The 19188-nt window shown below is 40.5% G+C and overlaps 1 protein-coding gene and 1 long non-coding RNA gene across 2 annotated transcripts in view; one reads left to right on the forward strand and one right to left on the reverse strand.

The window, feature by feature from the left end:
* Positions 1–8890, reverse strand: part of LOC102968177 — a 29002-nt gene extending 20112 nt beyond the window's left edge. Inside the window, exon 1 of the long non-coding RNA XR_445133.3 lies at positions 8764–8890. This is a non-coding gene — a long non-coding RNA (uncharacterized LOC102968177). The remainder of the gene's footprint in view (positions 1–8763) is intronic.
* Positions 8891–9004: 114 nt separating this feature from the next.
* Positions 9005–18430, forward strand: DYNLRB2 (dynein light chain roadblock-type 2). Its single transcript, XM_007082845.2, has 4 exons — positions 9005–9092; positions 11717–11792; positions 17255–17422; positions 18187–18430. The coding sequence occupies exons 1-4, from the start codon at positions 9090–9092 to the stop codon at positions 18228–18230; spliced, it is 291 nt and encodes a 96-aa protein (XP_007082907.1). The 5' UTR covers positions 9005–9089; the 3' UTR covers positions 18231–18430.
* Positions 18431–19188: the final 758 nt, after the last annotated feature.

Below are 19188 nucleotides of genomic sequence, written 5' to 3' on the forward strand. Positions count from 1 at the left end.
GAACATACATGCTGAGTACCATAAGTAAACATTTTTCAGGGGCGCCTGGGTGGCTCAGTCGGTTAAGCGGCCGACTTTGGCTCAGGTCCCGATCTCGCGGTCCGTGAGTTCCAGCCCCGCGTCGGGCTCTGGGGTGATGGCTCAGAGCCTGGAGCCTGCTTCTGATTCTGTGTCTCCCTCTCTCTCTGCCCCTCCCCCATTCATGCTCTGTCTCTCCCTGTCTCAAAAATAAATAAACGTTTAAAAAAAATTTTTTTTTTCAGCCAGGTCCCTTACATAAATCTCAGAGTCTTTGGTCATTCAAAAAAAAAAATTTTTTTTTCTAAATTACTGGAAACTAGCAAAACACAGGATGAGAATTTTCTAAAACTGACAAAAGATATCAAGCCAAGGCTTCACGAGACAAAACGAACCCCTAGGGGGATAAATACAAAGAAAGCCACACACACACACACACACACAAACACGCCAAAACAAAACAAAAAAACAGAGAAAACCACACAAAATGAAACTTCAGTGTATTAGTGATTGTTTCTCCACATCCTCACTGGTGTTGTCCCTATTTTTTATTTTAGCCATTCTGATAGATGTATAGTGCTACCTCATTGTGGTTTTAATTTGCATTTCCCTAATGGCTAATGATGTTGAACAGCTTTTTATGTGCTTAGTTGTCATCAGTATATCCTATTCAATGAAATGTCTTTTGCCCATTTTCTAACTGGATCATCCATTTTTTCACTGCTGGGTTTTGAGAGTTCTTTAATTATTTTAGATACTAATCCTTTATCAGATATATGATGTGCAAATATTCACTCTTAGTCTGTAGCTTGTCTTTCATTCTCTTAACAAGACTTCTCACAGTTACTAACCTTGATTAAATCTATCAATTTTTTCTTTTTCATATTGCACTTCTGGGGTTAAGTCTGTAAGCTCTTGGCCTCACTCTGCAGTAGAAAGATTTTCTCTTACGTTTTTTATTTTTCTTAAACTATAAAAAATTTTACATTTACATGTAAGTCTGTGTTCCATTTTGAGTTAATCTGTATATAAGGTGTGAGCCTGAAGTCAAGGATTTTGTTTTGTTTTGATTTGGTTTGGTTGCTTATTTTGTTTACAGTTATTGAATTTCTCCAGCACCGTTTATTGAAAAATCTATATTTCCTCCACTGAATGCTTTTGCACCTTTGTCAAAAAATCAGTTGGGCATATTTGTGTGGGACTATTTCAGAGTTCTCTATCTGTTGCGTTGACCTGTATGTTTATCCCTCTACCAATACCACACGCTCTTGATTACTGTAACTATGTAATGGGTCTTGAAATTGGGTACCATGATTCCTCCAACTTTATTCTTCTTTTCAGAATCGTTTTACCCATTATATTTCCTTTGCTTTTCCATATATATATTAGAATGATCTTCTCTATATCTATAAAATACCTTGCTGGGATTTGGGCAGAAATGGTGGTAAGTCTGTATATTAATTTGAAGAGAATTGATACTCTCCCCCATTCATTTTGATCTTCTTCATTTTCGTTCATCAGAAGTTTGTAGTTTTCAGCATACAAGTCTTCTTCATGTTTTGTTATACTGATACATGGGAATTTCATTTCTGTTTGTAAGTTCCTTGGCATTTTCTACACAGTCAATCGTGTTATCTCCAAACAGGGACAGTTTTATTTCTTCATTTCCATCTGTTTGCCTATTATTTCCCTTTATTGCCTTTTTGAACTGGCTAAAAGTTCCAGCCCTGTGTTAAACCACAGTAATGAAAAAAGACTTGCTCCCAGCTTTAGGAGGAAAGGATTCAGTCCTTCAACATTAAGTATGTTATCTGTAGCTTTTTGGGGGGATGGCCTTTGTAAAGTTATAGATGTTCTTTTTCATTCCTAGTGTGCTAAGTGTTTTTTAAAATCATGAGTATTAAATTTTCTCAAATTATTTTTCTGCCTCAATTGATAGAATCACATTATGTTTTTTTCTTGTTAGCCTGTTACAGCAGATTACACTGACTGACTTTTGAATGGTGAACCTGCTTTGCATCTCTGGGAAAAGCTCCAGTTGGTAATGGTGTATAATTTTTTTATACATTGCCAATGCTATTAGCTAATATTTTCTGAAGGATTTTGCACGTACATTTATGGAGGATATTGGCTCATAGTTTCTTTCTTTCCCTTTATTAATTTTTGTGGACTGTCAATGTCTGGTTTTAGTATCAGCATGATGCTAACTTCATAAAATGAATTAGGAAGTTTTCCAAACCCTTCCATTTTCTGAAAGAGACTGTGTATATATCATATTAATTATTTTTCAAACATTTCACAGAATTGTATAGTGAATCTCCAGTGAAGATTTCTTTTGGGGAATTTTCAAATTATGAATTCAATGTCTTTAATAGTATAGAGCTATTCAAATTACCTATTTCATATTGGGTAAATTTGGTGGTAGGCAGTTTTAAGAAATTGGTCCACCTCATCTAAGTCCTCAACTGTATGTATGTGGAGATATTTACAGCATTCCCTGTCCTTTTTATGTCTGTAGAGTACGTAGTGCAATTCCATGTTTCATTCCTGATAATGCTAATTTGTATTTTCTCCCATTTTTATCTTTGACCATCTTGCTAGAGACTTGTCAATTGTATTGATCTTTTCAAAAAACCGACTCCTGGTTTACCTATTGTTTTTGTTTTAAATTTTATTGATTTCTGCTCTTATCTTTATGATTTAGTCTCTTCTGCTGACTTTGATTTTGCTCTTCTTTTCTACGCCCTTCCTGTGAGAGCTCACATTATTAATTTAAGATGTTTTACTTTCCTAATGTAAGCATGTATTGCTAGCTTTGCTCTCAACATTGCTTTAATTGTACCCAATTTTGATATGCTGTATTTTCATTTTCATTTAATTCGTTGCTCATTTGTTGGCTTCTCACTAAGATCTCCTCTGTGACTCATGGATTATTTAGAAAGTGTTATTTTCCAAGTGTTTGGATATTTTCCTATTATCTTCCTGTTACTAATGTCTAGCCTACCTGTAGTCAGAGAACATACTCTGTAGGATTTCAATTCTTTTAAATTTGTTGAGGTGTGTCTTATGGTCCAGGATGTGGTCTATCTTAGTACATGCTTTGTAGGCACTTGAAAAGAATATGGATTCTCCTGATATTGATTGTTCTATAAATGTCAAATAGTTCCTATTGGTTAATGATGTTGACTTTTCCATCCATGGTGATTTTCTGCCTGATTCTTGTATCAGCTATTGAGAAAGAGGTGTTAAAATCTTCAACTAACACTGAGGAAATGCCTACTTCTCCGCTCAGTTCTGCCACTTTTGCTTTATAGTGTGCAGCTCTGTTGTTTGGTGCATATATTTTTAGATTTGCTATATCTTCTTAGTGAAGTGACCATTATATCATTATATAATGGTCCTCTCTATACCTGGTGAATTTCTTCGGTGTAAAGTCTATTTATCTGATATTAACGTAACCACTCATGCTTTCTTTGGATTAATGTTTGCATGATATATCTCTTTCCCTCCTTTTATTTTCTACATGCCCATATTATCATATTTGAAGTCAGTTACTTATAGACATCATACAGTTGTCATGTTTCTTTTAATACAATCGAATTATCTATACCTTTTTATTGGTATATTTTAGCTGTTTATATTTAATTATTCATATGCTAGAGTGGAGATGGAAGTCCAGGCTCCCCCAATGGACTTCACTGAAACTGCTGCAGAGGGTGGGGAGGTGCCTAATTAGTTAACTCTGAACAGGATGAAAGAACTGATTCCTTACTGAGCCTTCTTTGACATCATCCTGATAGAGGATGAGGGGCAGTTATAACAAGGTGAGAGTGGAAGTCTATACTCTCCCCCTGGCCTTTCTAGTCTGTGTGTGTGTGTGTGTGTGTGTGTGCGCGTGCTATTTAGCTGGAGTGGAATGCTTATTTTCTACAAGTTTATGCCTTGTTCAATGGCCTTTTCCCAGTCCTTTGGCTAAAGAATAGGCATTTGTTGGGGCTTTTTAAAATTTCCATGTTTGTCAGATTTTAGGGTTACCAGCTTCTTCAGTTCCAAGTCTAGAATACATGAGGCAAAAGGAAACCCAGGTAACTTACAATCATGTCATTCCTTGGGTCCCGAGGTCGCTAGACAGTGTGACTGATTCTCTCTATCTTTCAGAGTCTTCTTGTGTTGGTATAATTTCTAGGGGTTTTAGTTATATTTAATAGGAGGAACAGGGGAAAGTACATCTACTCCAAATTTCCAGAAACAAAAATCATTGATAATCTTTTAAAATTAATTTTAACAATCTCTGTCTTCTAACTGATGTATTTAGACTATTTACATTTAATGCGATCATCGATATATCAGGATTTAATGCTACACGTATACTACTTGCTTTCTGATTGCTCTACTTGTTTTCCATTTTACTGTTTGCCCTTTTCTCTTTTAGATTATTTGAACAATTTTTAGGACTTTATTTTGACATATTTGTATCCTTTTTTATTGCTTGCTCTCGGGATTATATCCCTCATTTTTCAGTCTACTTAGAATCAATACTTAAGTACTTCAAGCGGAATATAAGATCTTCACTCTTAAGACAGATTCCCTTCACCCTCCCCCACTTTCTATGATAGTTATTTTACATATTATATTTATATACTTTGAAAACTCTGCATAATATTATAATTATTTTTGTTTTCACTTGATCTTAGCCAAAAGGCTGAGAAGCGATAATTTTTTGTTGTTGTTTTCAACTATCATTTGAAAACTAAAGAGGGAAGGAACAGGCTATTATAGAGATTAGCAAATTTTTTCAGTAAAGGGCCAGATAAATATTTTAGGCTTTTCAGACCGTGTACTATGGAAGTTAATGACTGGAATTGGCCACGTGGACATTTCTGGAATGTAGACAGTGTTCTATTTCTTCACCTGGTTGAGAATTACACAAGAGTTCACTTTGTAGTAACTCACCAACCTAACTTTTGTTTTGTGCATCTAACTTTTTGTGTGTGATACCTACCAATGAAAGTCATTTTGAAACTAAATAGATCCAAGAGCTTGAAAAATAGATGGGAGATTTTGGGAATGGATTATCAGAAAAAAGAAGGGGTACATAAAGTACATGGGATTTATTGCTCCTTTCAGCGCTACCTTCTTTGAACAAAATTAATAGATGAGGAAATAGTTACAGTTTGCCCTCAACCCTGAGAGACTGAGAATTTCTACTAAGTGCAATTCTCTGAGGTGAGAACTGCTTACTGGAGCCAGAAGTTGAAAAATGAGACTTGCTGAGGTGCCTGGCTGACTCAGTTGGTAGATTATGTGACTCTTAATCTTAAGGTCGTGAGTGCGAGCCCCAGTTGGGTGTGGAGATTACTTAAAACAAACAAACAAATAAATAAATAAATAAAAATGGGACTTGTGGAAAAATGAGATTAGAGGTCAATGAATTATAATTCTAAGTGAATGACAGGAGGAAGGGAATGAGAAGAAAGGGAAAGATATCTTTTAGTGAGAAATTCAACAATATGAATTCTGGATATTTTTTTCTAGGAAGGGCATGAAGGAAAAAGAGATTGAATAAAGGAGGGTGAGGAGAAGGAGAGAGGAAACAAACAGGGGAAGGAAGTAGGGAGGAAGAGGTTAGAGAAAGAGATGAGATAGAGGGAGAGAGGAGAGAAAAGGAAGGGAAAGAAAAAAGAAGGATGGACTAAAGAAAGGAAAAGACACAAGAAAGAAATGTGGCAAAATGATCCCTATTGGGCATCTGGTAGAAGCCAGGCATTTACCCATATGATTTAAATCTCATATCAACTCTGTAAGGTATATATTATCTTTCCTCTTTTATAAATGAGGAAATGAAAGCTCTGAGAATTTATTTTAGTCAAGGAAACACACCTGGGAACATCAACCCTGGCTGCACGCAACTCCAAATTCTGGGCTCAAGGAAACCCTTTAATTCCAACAGGGAGAATTCCTTTATGGCAAGCAAATGCTTATGTGACACTTGAGTCCTGGAAAGAATTACCCTAGAGGGTGCCCTTGTCCTAATAAGTAGAAAATAGTTGATCTTCTGAAACCCTAAGCCTATAATTCTGCAATTCTATGGCATCGGGTCGTATTATGTGGAATACTTCTTGAGATCATTGACATCCTCTAATTTTGCCTTACGACTAAGGGGCATTTTCAAAGAATCCAGTGAAAGAATCTAATATTTCACTTTCTGGAGTGAAAAAAGTACTAGACGTTCTGTTTGACAAAGAATGCCTTATCTTATGAGAAAATGGGCACAAAGTATATTCCATGGTCCAGTTTATAGTATTTACCAACTTAGCATGAATGCCGAAGATAGACAGATGTATGGGGTGCTAGAGAAAATTCCCAGAGAAAACTCAAAATTATCAAATTACCCAAATTTCTTCAGGCTAAGCAGAAACTACTAGCAAACCACCAGTGAGAAAGAGAGACCTCGGGAAAAAAAATCATCTCACTTTGACAAAAATTCTGTGAAAAACAGTGGACTTTGTATGTACCACAAATTTGGGGGTCACTTCAGAGTACTTGAAAAAAGGAATATACATTAATTCTCTCACTTAAGTTCAAAGTTATTTAGCACTTACTGTAGGTTAAAAGGAGGGGTAAGGGGGTGGGAGGGGGAGAAGGGAAAGGGATAATTCACCAAAAAAAGGGGGGGGCATAAAAATGAAACCAAGCTACCTCCAAGGAATAATTAGAAGTGAAAATCAATAAGGAGAAAATGGCTCATATTCTCCTCATTGATTTCCTATGCACAGTGAGTCAAACTTGACTGTTGGTTAGAAGTCAGTTTGGCTACTTCTTATTACTTTTTCAGCAGTTGGGTACTCCTGTCAGTTCCTTTCATGCTGGAGGCTTGCTTGGCTCTAATCACAGCTGTCAGCTATTGAACGAGTTTGACACCCTGACTCCAGAAGCGAGGGGATTCACACTGCATGCATATGCAGTGGGCTCCTTCATTAAAGCTGATTGACATAACAGATATGGTGCACTGCCACTGATTTTTATAAGCAAAACAAATGGCTACACAATCAAGGAAGAGTCTCCTTGATCAGAAACACCCAGAGAGAGCAAGAATCAGTCTTTATCAGCTCAGCCAGTATTACTGGAAATACCTACGCTTACTTAAAATGGTAGATATGGGCAGTGAGTCAAGAGCCAGCTACACACACACACACACACACACACACACACACACACACACACACCTGACTCTTCCCCTACAATCTTAGCTGTCCATTCCAAATAATCTTGGTTGGAGTTACAGGGGTTTGTTAAAAGGGGGATCATTTAGCTATTGTAAGCTGGATTTTGCAGAGGCATTAAGTTTCTTGGAGGCAGAAGAAGAGACTGCCAGTGACCAGAATCTCCTCTCCCACCACCAAGAAGAGGAAGGACGGCTAGAGCTTCTCAGAGTATTTCTGTCCATAATGTCACGAAATGACAGACTCTAAGTTGAAATGGACCAATTAGCCCCATAACCACCAACTTCAAAACTGGTTCAGAGCATCCCTGACGAGGGCCCATTCAGATTCTAGCTGACATTCTTAGCAGTAAGCATGCCATGTCTGGCTGGAGACCGCTTTCCGGAAACGGAAGCACAAACCGCATCAGCAGTACAGGGAGTCGTTAAAGCACGGTCCTGTGGGGGAGGAATTCCCATCCTATACCTTGTGTCTAGTGATCAGGGTCTGCCCTCTTCAACCCCCAGGACTTCATGACGCCAGCCACCACACCGTTCTGCTGCCCGTCACAAAACAGTTAGTCTCTGCCTCCCCGGGCCGCAAAGACATCAGCAATGCCCTTCAAAAGTGAGTGACTTCTGACCATCCCTAATTGATCTTTAACTGGTTCCTTCCATCAGGTCCTTCAATACCCAGCCATATGCGCTTCTGTGGCAATTTGTGGAGCCTCCAGCACTACCACCTGCGATTTTCCAGCAACTCAGAACTTCTAGCAGATAGTGACCAAAAAAAGAAAGATCCTAAGGGATTCAACAAATACACTGGTGAGTAGAAACTCTTCAACTGAGTGAGGAGCAGAGAAGGGGATGCTATCGCTTGATGAGAGTCTAAGAGGTACCTTACCCTACTGTTTGGGGGGTAAGGAGTAAGGAGTTATACATCAACAATATTATATATAATATATATTATGTATAATATATATACATAATGTATATTATATATACATTATATTATATATAATATATATTATTATATTAATATATATTATATGATAATATATATTATATTATAATATATATTATGTATATAGTATATATTATATATAACATATACATAATATATATTATATGCATAATATATACTATATATATGTAATATATATATAATTGTACAATTCGATGCTGCAACATGTTTTTCTTTCCGGAAAAAAACTATCGGTGGGGGACGGGGGGGGAGTGCGGGGGCGGGGGGGACACACGTATCCGCCTGCACAGGGCACCGAGAAAGCGAGGACACTGGGCCTCGCCAAGCGGCTGAGCCTATCACCAAATCTCTAAGGCGGCCCGAGCTCGGGAGTCAGACGGACCCATCCCCTGCTTCTTTGCTCCGCAGCACGTATCACACTTGGCAAGTGTTGCTTCGCCCGTCGCATTCGGCCTGTCTCCCCCAGCTAGAATGCACTCGGGCCTAGAGCGCCCGGCACGTGGCAGGCGGTCAAGAAAACGCTCGTGAGTGAGGAAGTGGCTGTTACCTTAAGGCGTACCTCAAGGAGTGAGTGAATGAATGGACGAACGAATGACCAGGCCTGTGCCCGCCGAGCGTCCTCAGGCCCACGGCCCCGCGGGGCTGGGGGCACCCAAGTGGGCGCCCGGGGCCACCGGCCCCCAACCTCCGCCTACGGCGGCCGGGAGGCGTCAAGGCCACTTCAGGGCGGAAGAGCCGCCGCGGGCTGCCGCCCGACCCGCGGCCACGCAGGCGCGTGCACCCGCACTTCCGGGAGGTCACTTCCTCCCCGTCGCCTAGCAACGGCTGGAAGCGTTGCTGACTTCCCGGGCAGCGGTGACGCCGGGCTGAGCCGCGTTTCGCGCGATGGTAAATCTGGAGCCTCCGTCTGCGACCCGGCGCTTCAGGGGAGCCCACGTCGGGGGTGGGGGGGGGGAGGGACTTTCGCTGCCCTGCCCCCGGGGCCGTCCCTCGCCAGCCGGTCCGGGGGCGGTGGCGAAGGCTGGGGGCTCTAGAAGATTCTTGGACGGGGAAGGAGGGAGAGGGCGACCTTGGAGGGGAGAAGATGCCTAGATGGGGGAAGCTGTCTTGAGGGATAGATATCAAGGGGGGTGGCTCTGGCGAGTGGAACTTGCGGGGTGTGGATGCCGAGAAGGAGAAGAGAGAGACGGGGGGATGAAAGGTCTTGAGGGGGTGAGAGAGCTCCGGAGCGAGGGAAGTTTGAAAAGGAAAGAGGCGAGAGGGAGAGAAGTCAGAACCTGGGAAGGAAGAAAGGGGCCCCAGGGAGAGCAGGGGGGTGAGGAGAAGGGAGAAGGAGGCGATACTGAGAAAGAAGAAAGGAAAATAAAGAGGAAAGGGAGGGGAGAGATAATAAATAAATCAGTAAATAGAAAGCGGAGACTGGGGATAGCTTGAAGAGGAGCAAGGCGAGTTTTTTAAGAGAGGCGAAAGGGGATTGGAGATGGGGATTAAGAGATTGTATTGGAGGGGTGCAGAAATCACGGAAGAAACAACTGGAAGGAGAGAGGGAGAGGCTGACAGCAGAAAGAGCCGTTTGGGAAAGAAGTAAAAAAAAAAAAAAAAAAAAAAGATAAAGGGGGGTTAGTGGTTGTAGGGAGCTATGCACATTGTGTTAAAGACGGCCAAAATGTGATACTGGACCCCCTGTATCACTCTTGTGCTTTGGTGCAGTGTTTCCCAAAGTGAGACGCAAACAGTAGTTGCTATGTAAAATAGCTCAGAAATAACAGATCACACAGAGCGAATCACACCTGAGGAAGTGACCCCTCTTCCATTTTTTCCCCCAGCCTGGAGACTGTATCCAAGAAAGCTCCTGGCACTGTTAGGTCCTGAGTACCACTGCCATTTGGTATTTTCCATGTTTCACCTGAATATCAGACCTCAGGCTCAGACCTTTCTTTGGGGTAGAATTTAATAACAGGCACTCTCTTCATTTTGTTCGTTCTTGCGGTTATTTCTGTCTCGGACAAATACTAGCAGCTTTCCATTTGTGGTAGTGATGTGTAGTTGTAGTTTCCTTGTAAAAATCCATTTGTTTTTTAGTAGCTTTTAGTAGTGAGATCATTTAAAGAACATGTTAGGTATATAATATAGAAGATATTCGTAAAGGCAAAAAATGTGACTCCAGTACACAAACGCCTGAAATTCAGCAAGCATATGCTGTAGTTATGGAAAAGAGGATATCAGTGTTCCTGCCCACATCAAAGGCAAAAGAAAACTATCTTTTTAAAAAAAATGTTTATTTATTTTGAGAGAGTGTGTGAGCAGGGGAGGGGCAGAGAGAGAGGGAGAGAGAATCCCAAGGCAGGCTCCACACTGTCAGTGCCAAGCCTGAAATCACAAACTGTGAGACCATGACCTGAGCCGAGATCAAGAGTCAGACACTCAACCAGCTGAGCCACCCAGCCGTTAACGAAAGAAAACTGTCTTTTGACTAAAGTAGCATAATGTTTACCCGTTTGAGGTTAGAAGGGAAAAAAACAAACCCTCATCAAGACACTCTGCAGGATACTGCTTGAATTCGGAATATCCAGTGATTACTCAGGAGTCATATGCAGGTCTGAAAAAGATTATCTGTGATTTTAGCATTTGTAGAAGGGAGTAAAACTGGTACAAGATAGTCTGTGCGTAAGATTAATTCAGGAAGCTGAGTTTAAAACCCAGTGGGGCTCCAACATAATCATTCATGGGTGAATATTCAGCTTGCACTGAGACCCAGGCACGTTACCAAGAGAATCCTGGGATATGTTGTGTTTACAGAGTATCCTGAATTTAATCATCTGAACTCCCAAGTAGGTAACATTTAGGAGTGAGAATAAGATTTCTCATTAAGGGATACTTTTTTTTCTACATTTATTTACTTTGAGAGAGCACACAAGCAGAAGAGGGGCAGAGAGAGAGAGAGAGAGAATCCCAAGAAGGCTGTGCACTGTCAGCACGGAGGCCAACATGGGTCTTGATCTCACGAACCATAAGATCATGACCTGAGCAGAAATCAAGATCCGGTTGCTTAACCAACTGAGCCAGCCAGGCACCCCTAAGGGATACTTTCAGACAGAGGGAGATAATGACAATAGCTCTGCAACTATTTAAAGAAGTGTAATACAGAAAAGGAATTTTTCATACGAATACAGAAAGATCAATGAGTAAAACATGAATGGGAGCAGATTTCTGTCCAATATAGAGAATGCTTTTCCAGCAAATAGAGACATTGAAAATTGAGTGAGCTCTTGTGAGGTAGTAAGCTCTCCTTCTCTAGAAGAGTTCACACCAAGAGATGTTAGCAGGAGTCTTATGCAGGCTTGGAGACAGGACTTGGCGGTTTCAAAGGTCTCTTCCGAAGGTCTGAGATCATAGTATGCAGTACCTTAGGTTAAGGAGACGGGGGAGTAGGTGTCTTTCCAAACATTGACTTTAGGATTAGGGTTACCGCAAAGACCCCCTTTGGTTAGTTGCCTTCTTGATCTCTTCAGGCGGAGGTGGAAGAAACCCTAAAGAGGATCCAGAGCCATAAAGGGGTGATGGGAACTATGGTCGTGAATGCAGAAGGTAAATATATCACAGGACGCCTTCTAGATACACACAAGCCAAACAAGGACCTGTTGGCTGTGCCTCGCCTAAGACAGACACCTTAGAATTTGAAATGTAAAGTTTATTTTCTGTGTCGTAGCTATAACATGTACTCACCAATATCTATTGAGTACCTCCTATATGCCAAGCACTCTGCTAAGAGTTAAAGATATAAATATGAATAAAACATGTCTAAAAATATCTCTGTATTCCTAAGAAACACTACACATGTCTAATTTTTAAAGCTTTGGTAACTCCTCTAATATTTCAGGGATACCATTGAAAGTATCATATTGAAGATAGGGAGAATATCATTGTTGGCAGTTAGTTTTTCTTTTAACATTATAAAGGGTGCAGAGTTTCAGTCTTCCTTTTAAGTGAAATTGTTCCTTTCCCACACTTAATAAAATATTTGAGAATAAATTTTAATACGACTTACAGGATAGTCTTTGTGGATATAGTATAAAAGGGCCAACGCATGTCCACCTAGGAGATCCGTAAACTTATACCAGAAACTTGCTCTCTCTCGTCCCACAATCCCTGCTAACAATCCACAAAGCCTTTTCTCTGGCACATTGCTATGGGCTCAGCTATGGTGGCAATCTCTTGAAGGCTCCTGCTAGTTTCATTGCTAATTCAGGCATTTGCAAAGGCAAGAAATACCACAAATCCCAGAGCATTAGTGGAAATAAGAGTAGCTACTTCACATAACTCACGGCGCAACCACAGAATTGGTGAATTGCCATGGCACACAGAGTGCTTTGCAACAGAATCTCACAGCTAATCATTATTTTTGGCACAAATCCATCGGCAAATATTTATTGAGCAACTACATACTAGCACCTGTTTACATTCAGACTTCAATCCCTTAGCAGTTAAAGACAGAACACAACCTACTTCACTGAGGGTTTATGATAGTTGGATGAAATGTTAATTGTTGGGTGCCTAGCACAGTACCCAACACTTAACAGAATTATAATTAAATAGTTCTCAGCATGTGGACATTTTTAATTGATTTGTACAGCGACAACATTTGATGTGTAAATAGAACATTGGATGTGTTTTGCAAATAATAAAATAAAATGAAAAATAACACCAAATGAATAAATTCACCCACCTTGAGTGATCAGGAGGGAAAGGATTTAAGATCAGCCTTATAGGTAAGAAAGAGTTCTGCCCAGTATTTCCAGGAAGCGGTGCAGCGCGAGCACATTGTTCTGTCTGGAATGAGTCTCATTCCTGGCATGCTCATCAAGTCCACACACCCCCTACGACGGGCTACGTGTGGGGCTTCAGAAAGGTAATGCATTCATTTCCTTCAGCTGCCGCAAGAAGGTACCACACACTAAAACATTAGAAAGTTATTCTCGGGTCTGCAGGCTGGGAATTGGAATAAGGGTGTCAGTAAGGACAGCCTGTTCTTTGAAGGCTCTACAGGATCCTTCCTTGCTGCTCTCTTAGCTTCTGGTGGCTTCCGGAAGTCCTTGCATTCCTTGGCTTGTAGAGGCATCAGTCCAGTTTCTGCTTCCATCGTCCCATGGCGTTCTCCTCTCTGCGTCTGTTTTCTCTCCTTGTGAGGACCGCAGTCGTCGGATTCAGGCCCACCCTAATCTAGTGTGACCGTATCTTAACTAATTACATCTGCAAAGACATGCTATTTCACATGCTAAGGTTTAGGATAGACTTGAATTTGGGGGAAAAGATACTTTTCAACCCAGGACAACTCATCTTACGAGTCACTTTGGAAGATCCTAGTCAAAAGTGTATAATCCTAGCCATATGCATCATATGTCTGAAAATGTCCATAGCCTGTGACGTGCAATTTCACTCCTAGGAATTTATCCTAAGGAGTGACGAAGAAACAGATTTAGTTGCAAAGGATACTCACTGAGGCATCATGTACAAAAGCAGTGAAGAAACAGACAAATAAGTAAATAAATCTATCCCAGCAGTACGGAAAATTTTTCATTCATTATGTAATGTTTACTTGGTGAACCACTACTCTATTGAAAATGTTGAAGAATATTTAGAGTCATGGGAAACAACGTTAGATGAAAAGCACGGAACAGAGCAGTAGCCAACATTTTCTAATCATAAACATAGCCAGCCACACAAACACACAGTAAATATGGAAGAAAGGACAGGGCTATGTTACGGCGATCATCTCTGAGCGCTGGAATTACAATTGACTTTGCTTTCACTTGCTTGAAGTCTCTCAATATTTTTCTTATCCAAAGGCGGCAAAATATGATTTTTAAAACCCATTAACTTCTTCTAATTAACCCTTACTAAGATAAGATTATGTTAGGATTCGGGGCACCCTTCCAAACACCAAATTAACCATTTTCCCAAAAATATAAATGAGGGTCTTATTTTTGTGGTCAGATTATTAATAACCAGAGTGTACGACAAGCATGTTTATTAATAGCATATGGTATAAGTTGTGTGAACAGAATTAATAAAATATTCCATTCCATTTCAGCTGCCTACTCAATTTTAGGTGAAAGTGCCATTTATTATGGTGCAGCCCGGCAGCTTTCAGAAGACCCAGGAACTTAAATGCTGAAAAAAATTTAACTAAGATGGTGTTCACATGTTCTTGCACACCACCAGTGGGTTTAGTGTAATTCTCAGCAAATCATTTTAACATATCTCCAGGTTTTATTTGTGGCGAGGTGGGCCTTCTACCAGGTTTATACATTTCGATCTCATATGGCATGTTAAACAGAGTCCTTTGGTTTCACCGGTAGTGAAACCAAGGCGCCCTGTCCATGACAATAAAGCAGACTTCCCAATTTAGCCCACTGCTGAGCAGTAGAGGTTTTTATTAGACTAGATCCTTTGCTAACATCGGTTTCCCATTTATCCAACCATTCACGGTTTACAATATTGCAGCACTGATTGTTGAATTAGATACTGGTGAATACATATTATTTCTCAGACGGTCATAACTATCCCGTATTCTTATGTATATAAGCCTGATTTCCAGAGGCTCTTGATTTTACATATTCTTGACATTTCTAACCATCAATCATTTGAATTTCATTAGACTTTATCAGCCATCCAGTCAGTTCCTTACATTTTTGAAATACAATCAACCAAAGTACAAATACACAGTTGAAGAGTACCAGCTTACTGGGATCATAAAGAGTCATATTTTAAAGTAGTGCCATAAATTCGGCAATATCCAATTCATTTTCTTTGTTCTAGAAGTTCCATCGTGGGGATTTATACCATACATACACACAAATGTGAAATGGCATGCACACGGACATATTCCATCGCCTTGCTTATTAAAGTCAAAGCCTGGGAACAGCCTAAATGCCCGCCAGAAGGATATACTTGTTACGTGTATCACAAGGCATCCATTCGACAGTCATGTGATGCAGTCATTAACACGCCTAGCCTTAGCCCTGTGTGTACTGAACAGAAGGAGTTTCCAAGTGTATTTCATGAAAAATAATTTTTTTTTTACAGAATAGAGAACAAACAATGCAAAGAATACAAACAAAAAGACACTTGAACACACTTAGAATATCTCTGCAAGGTTCCCAAAGAAACTGGGAGCAGTGGTCACCTCGAAGAAGGGGCCATGAGTGAATTTTATACCATGTGCTAAAATTGCTCCTTAATAAATTATTTTTTAATTACCTTGCAGGGTACCAAGCAAGAGCTCAATAAATATTTGTCGATTGATTTTTTTCAAGTGGTCTGTAATGGGTATGAAAACCTCCCAGAGCTTCCACAGTGTGCACTTATTATTCAGAAAGGCTAGCTGTTTTATTTATTGACTTGGATCATGAATAGACTAACTAAATAGGCCTGAGCATTGGATTCATAATCTTGTCATCTACATTTTAAATAATTTATTCTGGCTGTATTTCTGGTTTTGACACTGAGCGGTGCGGACTTTGGAGGTAGTCACTATTCAGGATGCAAAATAAAACCAGTCCTCAGAAAGTGCCCTTAAAAGGTGAGAGCTTGCTACCTCTCAGCTCCCTGCCCGTTAAAGACACATGCCTTGTGATGGCTCATCAGGTGTGAAAGACATAACTGACTTCGGGGGAAAGTGGCCAAGAAATAATAATACAGAAATTAACAAACGATATAAAACCTTGTTTATTGAACAGATTTTCCTGTAAATATTGTCCTTGTATCGTTTGGCAAGACCTATTCCAGAGCGAACGGTTGTTTTAAAAGAGACTGTTTCACAGTCAGAATGGAGGTCCTCAAAGAGTTTCATGAAAAACTGGTAAAATCGTTAGTTTGTAAGAGCGTTCCACTCCTGAAATCCCCTCTTGTTTAACAGCTTCTGGAATTGCATTCTCTGAGGGACGACCCAGAGTTGTGTCAGCCTCTTCCACTGATCGGCCTTCATTCAGGTGCCTGTGGGATCTGACAGCCACCCCACACTCACCTTCACGTGTCCCCCTAAATTCAAGGCACGTGTGCAAATGGAATCCTTGCAATTCCCTGGCTGTCTGGTAGTTCTCACAATAATCTGAAAGCCCTCTCAGACGAGACACGGTACACGTAAAATACCCAGCACGGCACCTGTTAACAAGTAAGCGCTGAGCACCGAGTGACCAGAATTGAGCTGGATTGATTTGAACTGAATTGAATTATACTTGCATATTTGTCTGGATAGATTTTCCCAGTTAAATTAATAGGTTCAGTTTTAAAATCGCATAATGGAACAGTAGAGCACACGAGCAGCTAAATCTAAGAATGCTTAAGCCAAGAGTGAGCGCAAACCGGGGAATGCCCAGCAAAACCACAGTGTCTTTGCTGCTAGATTCTCTCATATAAAATGTAGGTTTGCAAAATACCATGTGAGGAGCCACAGCGTAATTTTTAAAATCCCCTTTGGATACACTCCTCAACGTGTGCTATGATATCCCCTTCTGTTGCTGGCCTCAGGGGAGGACATTAGCACCACGTCACGGACGAAGCATTTCAAAGCAAAATGGCTATAGACCGACTGCTTGGAGGAGGGCATTAGGTAGACTAATATGTGAACTCAGTTCTGAAATAATCAGTGCACAGCTTCCAAATAATGTGTGCACGAAACCCAAAAAACAATACTTACCAGTCTAACAATAGGGGATTGGTCAAATGACGGTATGTTATAAAATAGTGCACAGCCGTTAAAAATAATTTGAGGACCGTGTCACTGACAAGAACAGCTCGGGTATGCTATCACTTAAATGAAGAAAAAAGCAGTAGTCCAATTTGTCATGATGGTTTGTCACAACTACATTTTAAGACCCACGTACACACAAAAAGACCGGAAGGAAAGAAACTAAAATTGTTACCAGTGAGTGATGTCGGCCATAACTTTTTCTTCCTCTTTAAAATCATCAGTATTTTCCGGTATATCCACAGGGTGCACATTCCTTTGACAGTTAAAACTTTTAACCCAAAAGTGACTCTTGTAACAGGCATTCCTATCCGAACAACCTTGGACAACTCGACGACGGTTCAGTACGCGGGTCTTCTTCATCAGCTGACCATGAAAGCCAAGAGCACGGTCCGTGACATTGATCCTCAGAATGACCTCACCTTTCTCAGGATCAGGTCAAAGAAACATGAAATCATGGTAGCCCCAGGTAACGTGGCGTTTCACTTCATATTTAAAGCATCTTTCTCCTTTACTGGATAAAAGCTCTGTTTCAAGGAACTGGACATACAGACTTGAACCTGCAATATGGCGCGTAGTGTTCTCCAATTACAAAATGAAAGACGTTGGAATCTGAAAAACTCAAGCTGGAAATTTTGTGAAATTAGCGACAGATTTAACCTTTGAAGAATCTAAATTTTTCCCATTTGCATTTATTACCAGTAATCAAAATAGGGATAATGCAGGGAGTGGCTCAAAGCCCTGTAGGGTCTTAAACCCTCCCCGCGAGACAACACATTCACCGGGCCTGCCTCAAGACGGCAGCCATAGAAACCCTCCTCTCCTTGAAGGAATTACATTCACAGTGTTCACCAATGTCTGTGTAACACAGGACTCGTGCTCCCAAATCTAGTCTGGAACAAACTTCTCTAGAGAACATCTATAACATCAGAATTACCCATATACTGTGTTCTCACCCTGCTGCACATCAAAAGCACTTGGAAAGCTTTACAAAAACAGTTACTGATACCAGAGGCCGTACCCCAGGCCGGTGAACTCAGAACCTCTGGAACTGGGTCCCGGGTCGTGGTAGTGAAAGCTCAGCAGGTGATTCTGATGTGCAACCAGGGTGGGAAACCATTGGTCTACAGAGAGTCCAAGTGATGTTTTGAAGAGAAACGCAGATTAGCCGAAGTATTCACTCAGTAAGTTGAATTCTTCCAGTGGATTAACTTTGTCCGTCTCTCTCCACAGATAAGGAATATCTTCTGATCGTCATTCAGAATCCATGTGAATAGACCTGCTACGGCCCATCCTGTCCTGTGATGCCCAGTTGCAAATGCTTTATTTACTCCTTAGTTATTACCAAGATTATATTCCAATCTGATCTTTCAGACATTATTCACTATTTTCACAAACTATTCTGCACGTCTCATTTAGTCCCTTTCAAATGTATTGTAAAGTTGTGATTTAGTTATGTAATAAATGAATTCTGGTATAGAGGTCTCTTTTTTTTTTTTTTTATAGTACACCAGACTGAAGGATTCTAGTGGGAATCCTAGCAAGCCTTCCTTGCAACAGTCCTTGTAGTCTAGACGTGTGCCAAGAATCAACGTGGCTGTGTCCTTTTGCCCGTTTCATTAGCACGTCCCGGAGGTTCCATGGAGCACAGCGGGAGCTACCGGGGAGTAGGAAGCCCTCATCCTCTAGGGGCGCTAGATGCTTTCCCAGGTTAAACGAGGGACATTAAAAAGTCAGAGGCGTGGCGCTCAGCAGGGTCAGCCCCACAGCTGAGCGCCTCCTCCCACAACTCCAGAGGGTGTTTTTTTACTAGATATTTCAAACATTCAGCAAATAATGAAACGAATAATAGAACAGATTTCCAAGACCCGTTAGAACAGATGTTAATATTTTGCTGTATTTGCCTCATATTCTCTCTTTTGTTAATTAAGCCTTTTATTTTGATACATCTGAGGATTCACATGAACCTGTAAGAAATAACATAGAGATCTTGTGTGCCTTTTACCCAGTTCCCTCTACTGTAGCGCATATTTGACTTTTGAGTAATTTTCCCACAACTTTTTATTTTCAGTAACTTCAAACCTGCAGAAGAGTCAAAAAGAGTCAAAAAGAATAGCAGTCAACACTCACCTAAGCTTCACTCACATTCACCGACTGTTAATATTTTACATTTGTTTCATCTCTCTCTGTCTAGATATACATGTAAAAAATACACACACACACACACACAACCAT

This window comes from Panthera tigris, chromosome E2 (genome assembly GCF_018350195.1).
Source record: "Panthera tigris isolate Pti1 chromosome E2, P.tigris_Pti1_mat1.1, whole genome shotgun sequence".
Classification (NCBI taxonomy): domain Eukaryota; kingdom Metazoa; phylum Chordata; class Mammalia; order Carnivora; family Felidae; genus Panthera; species Panthera tigris.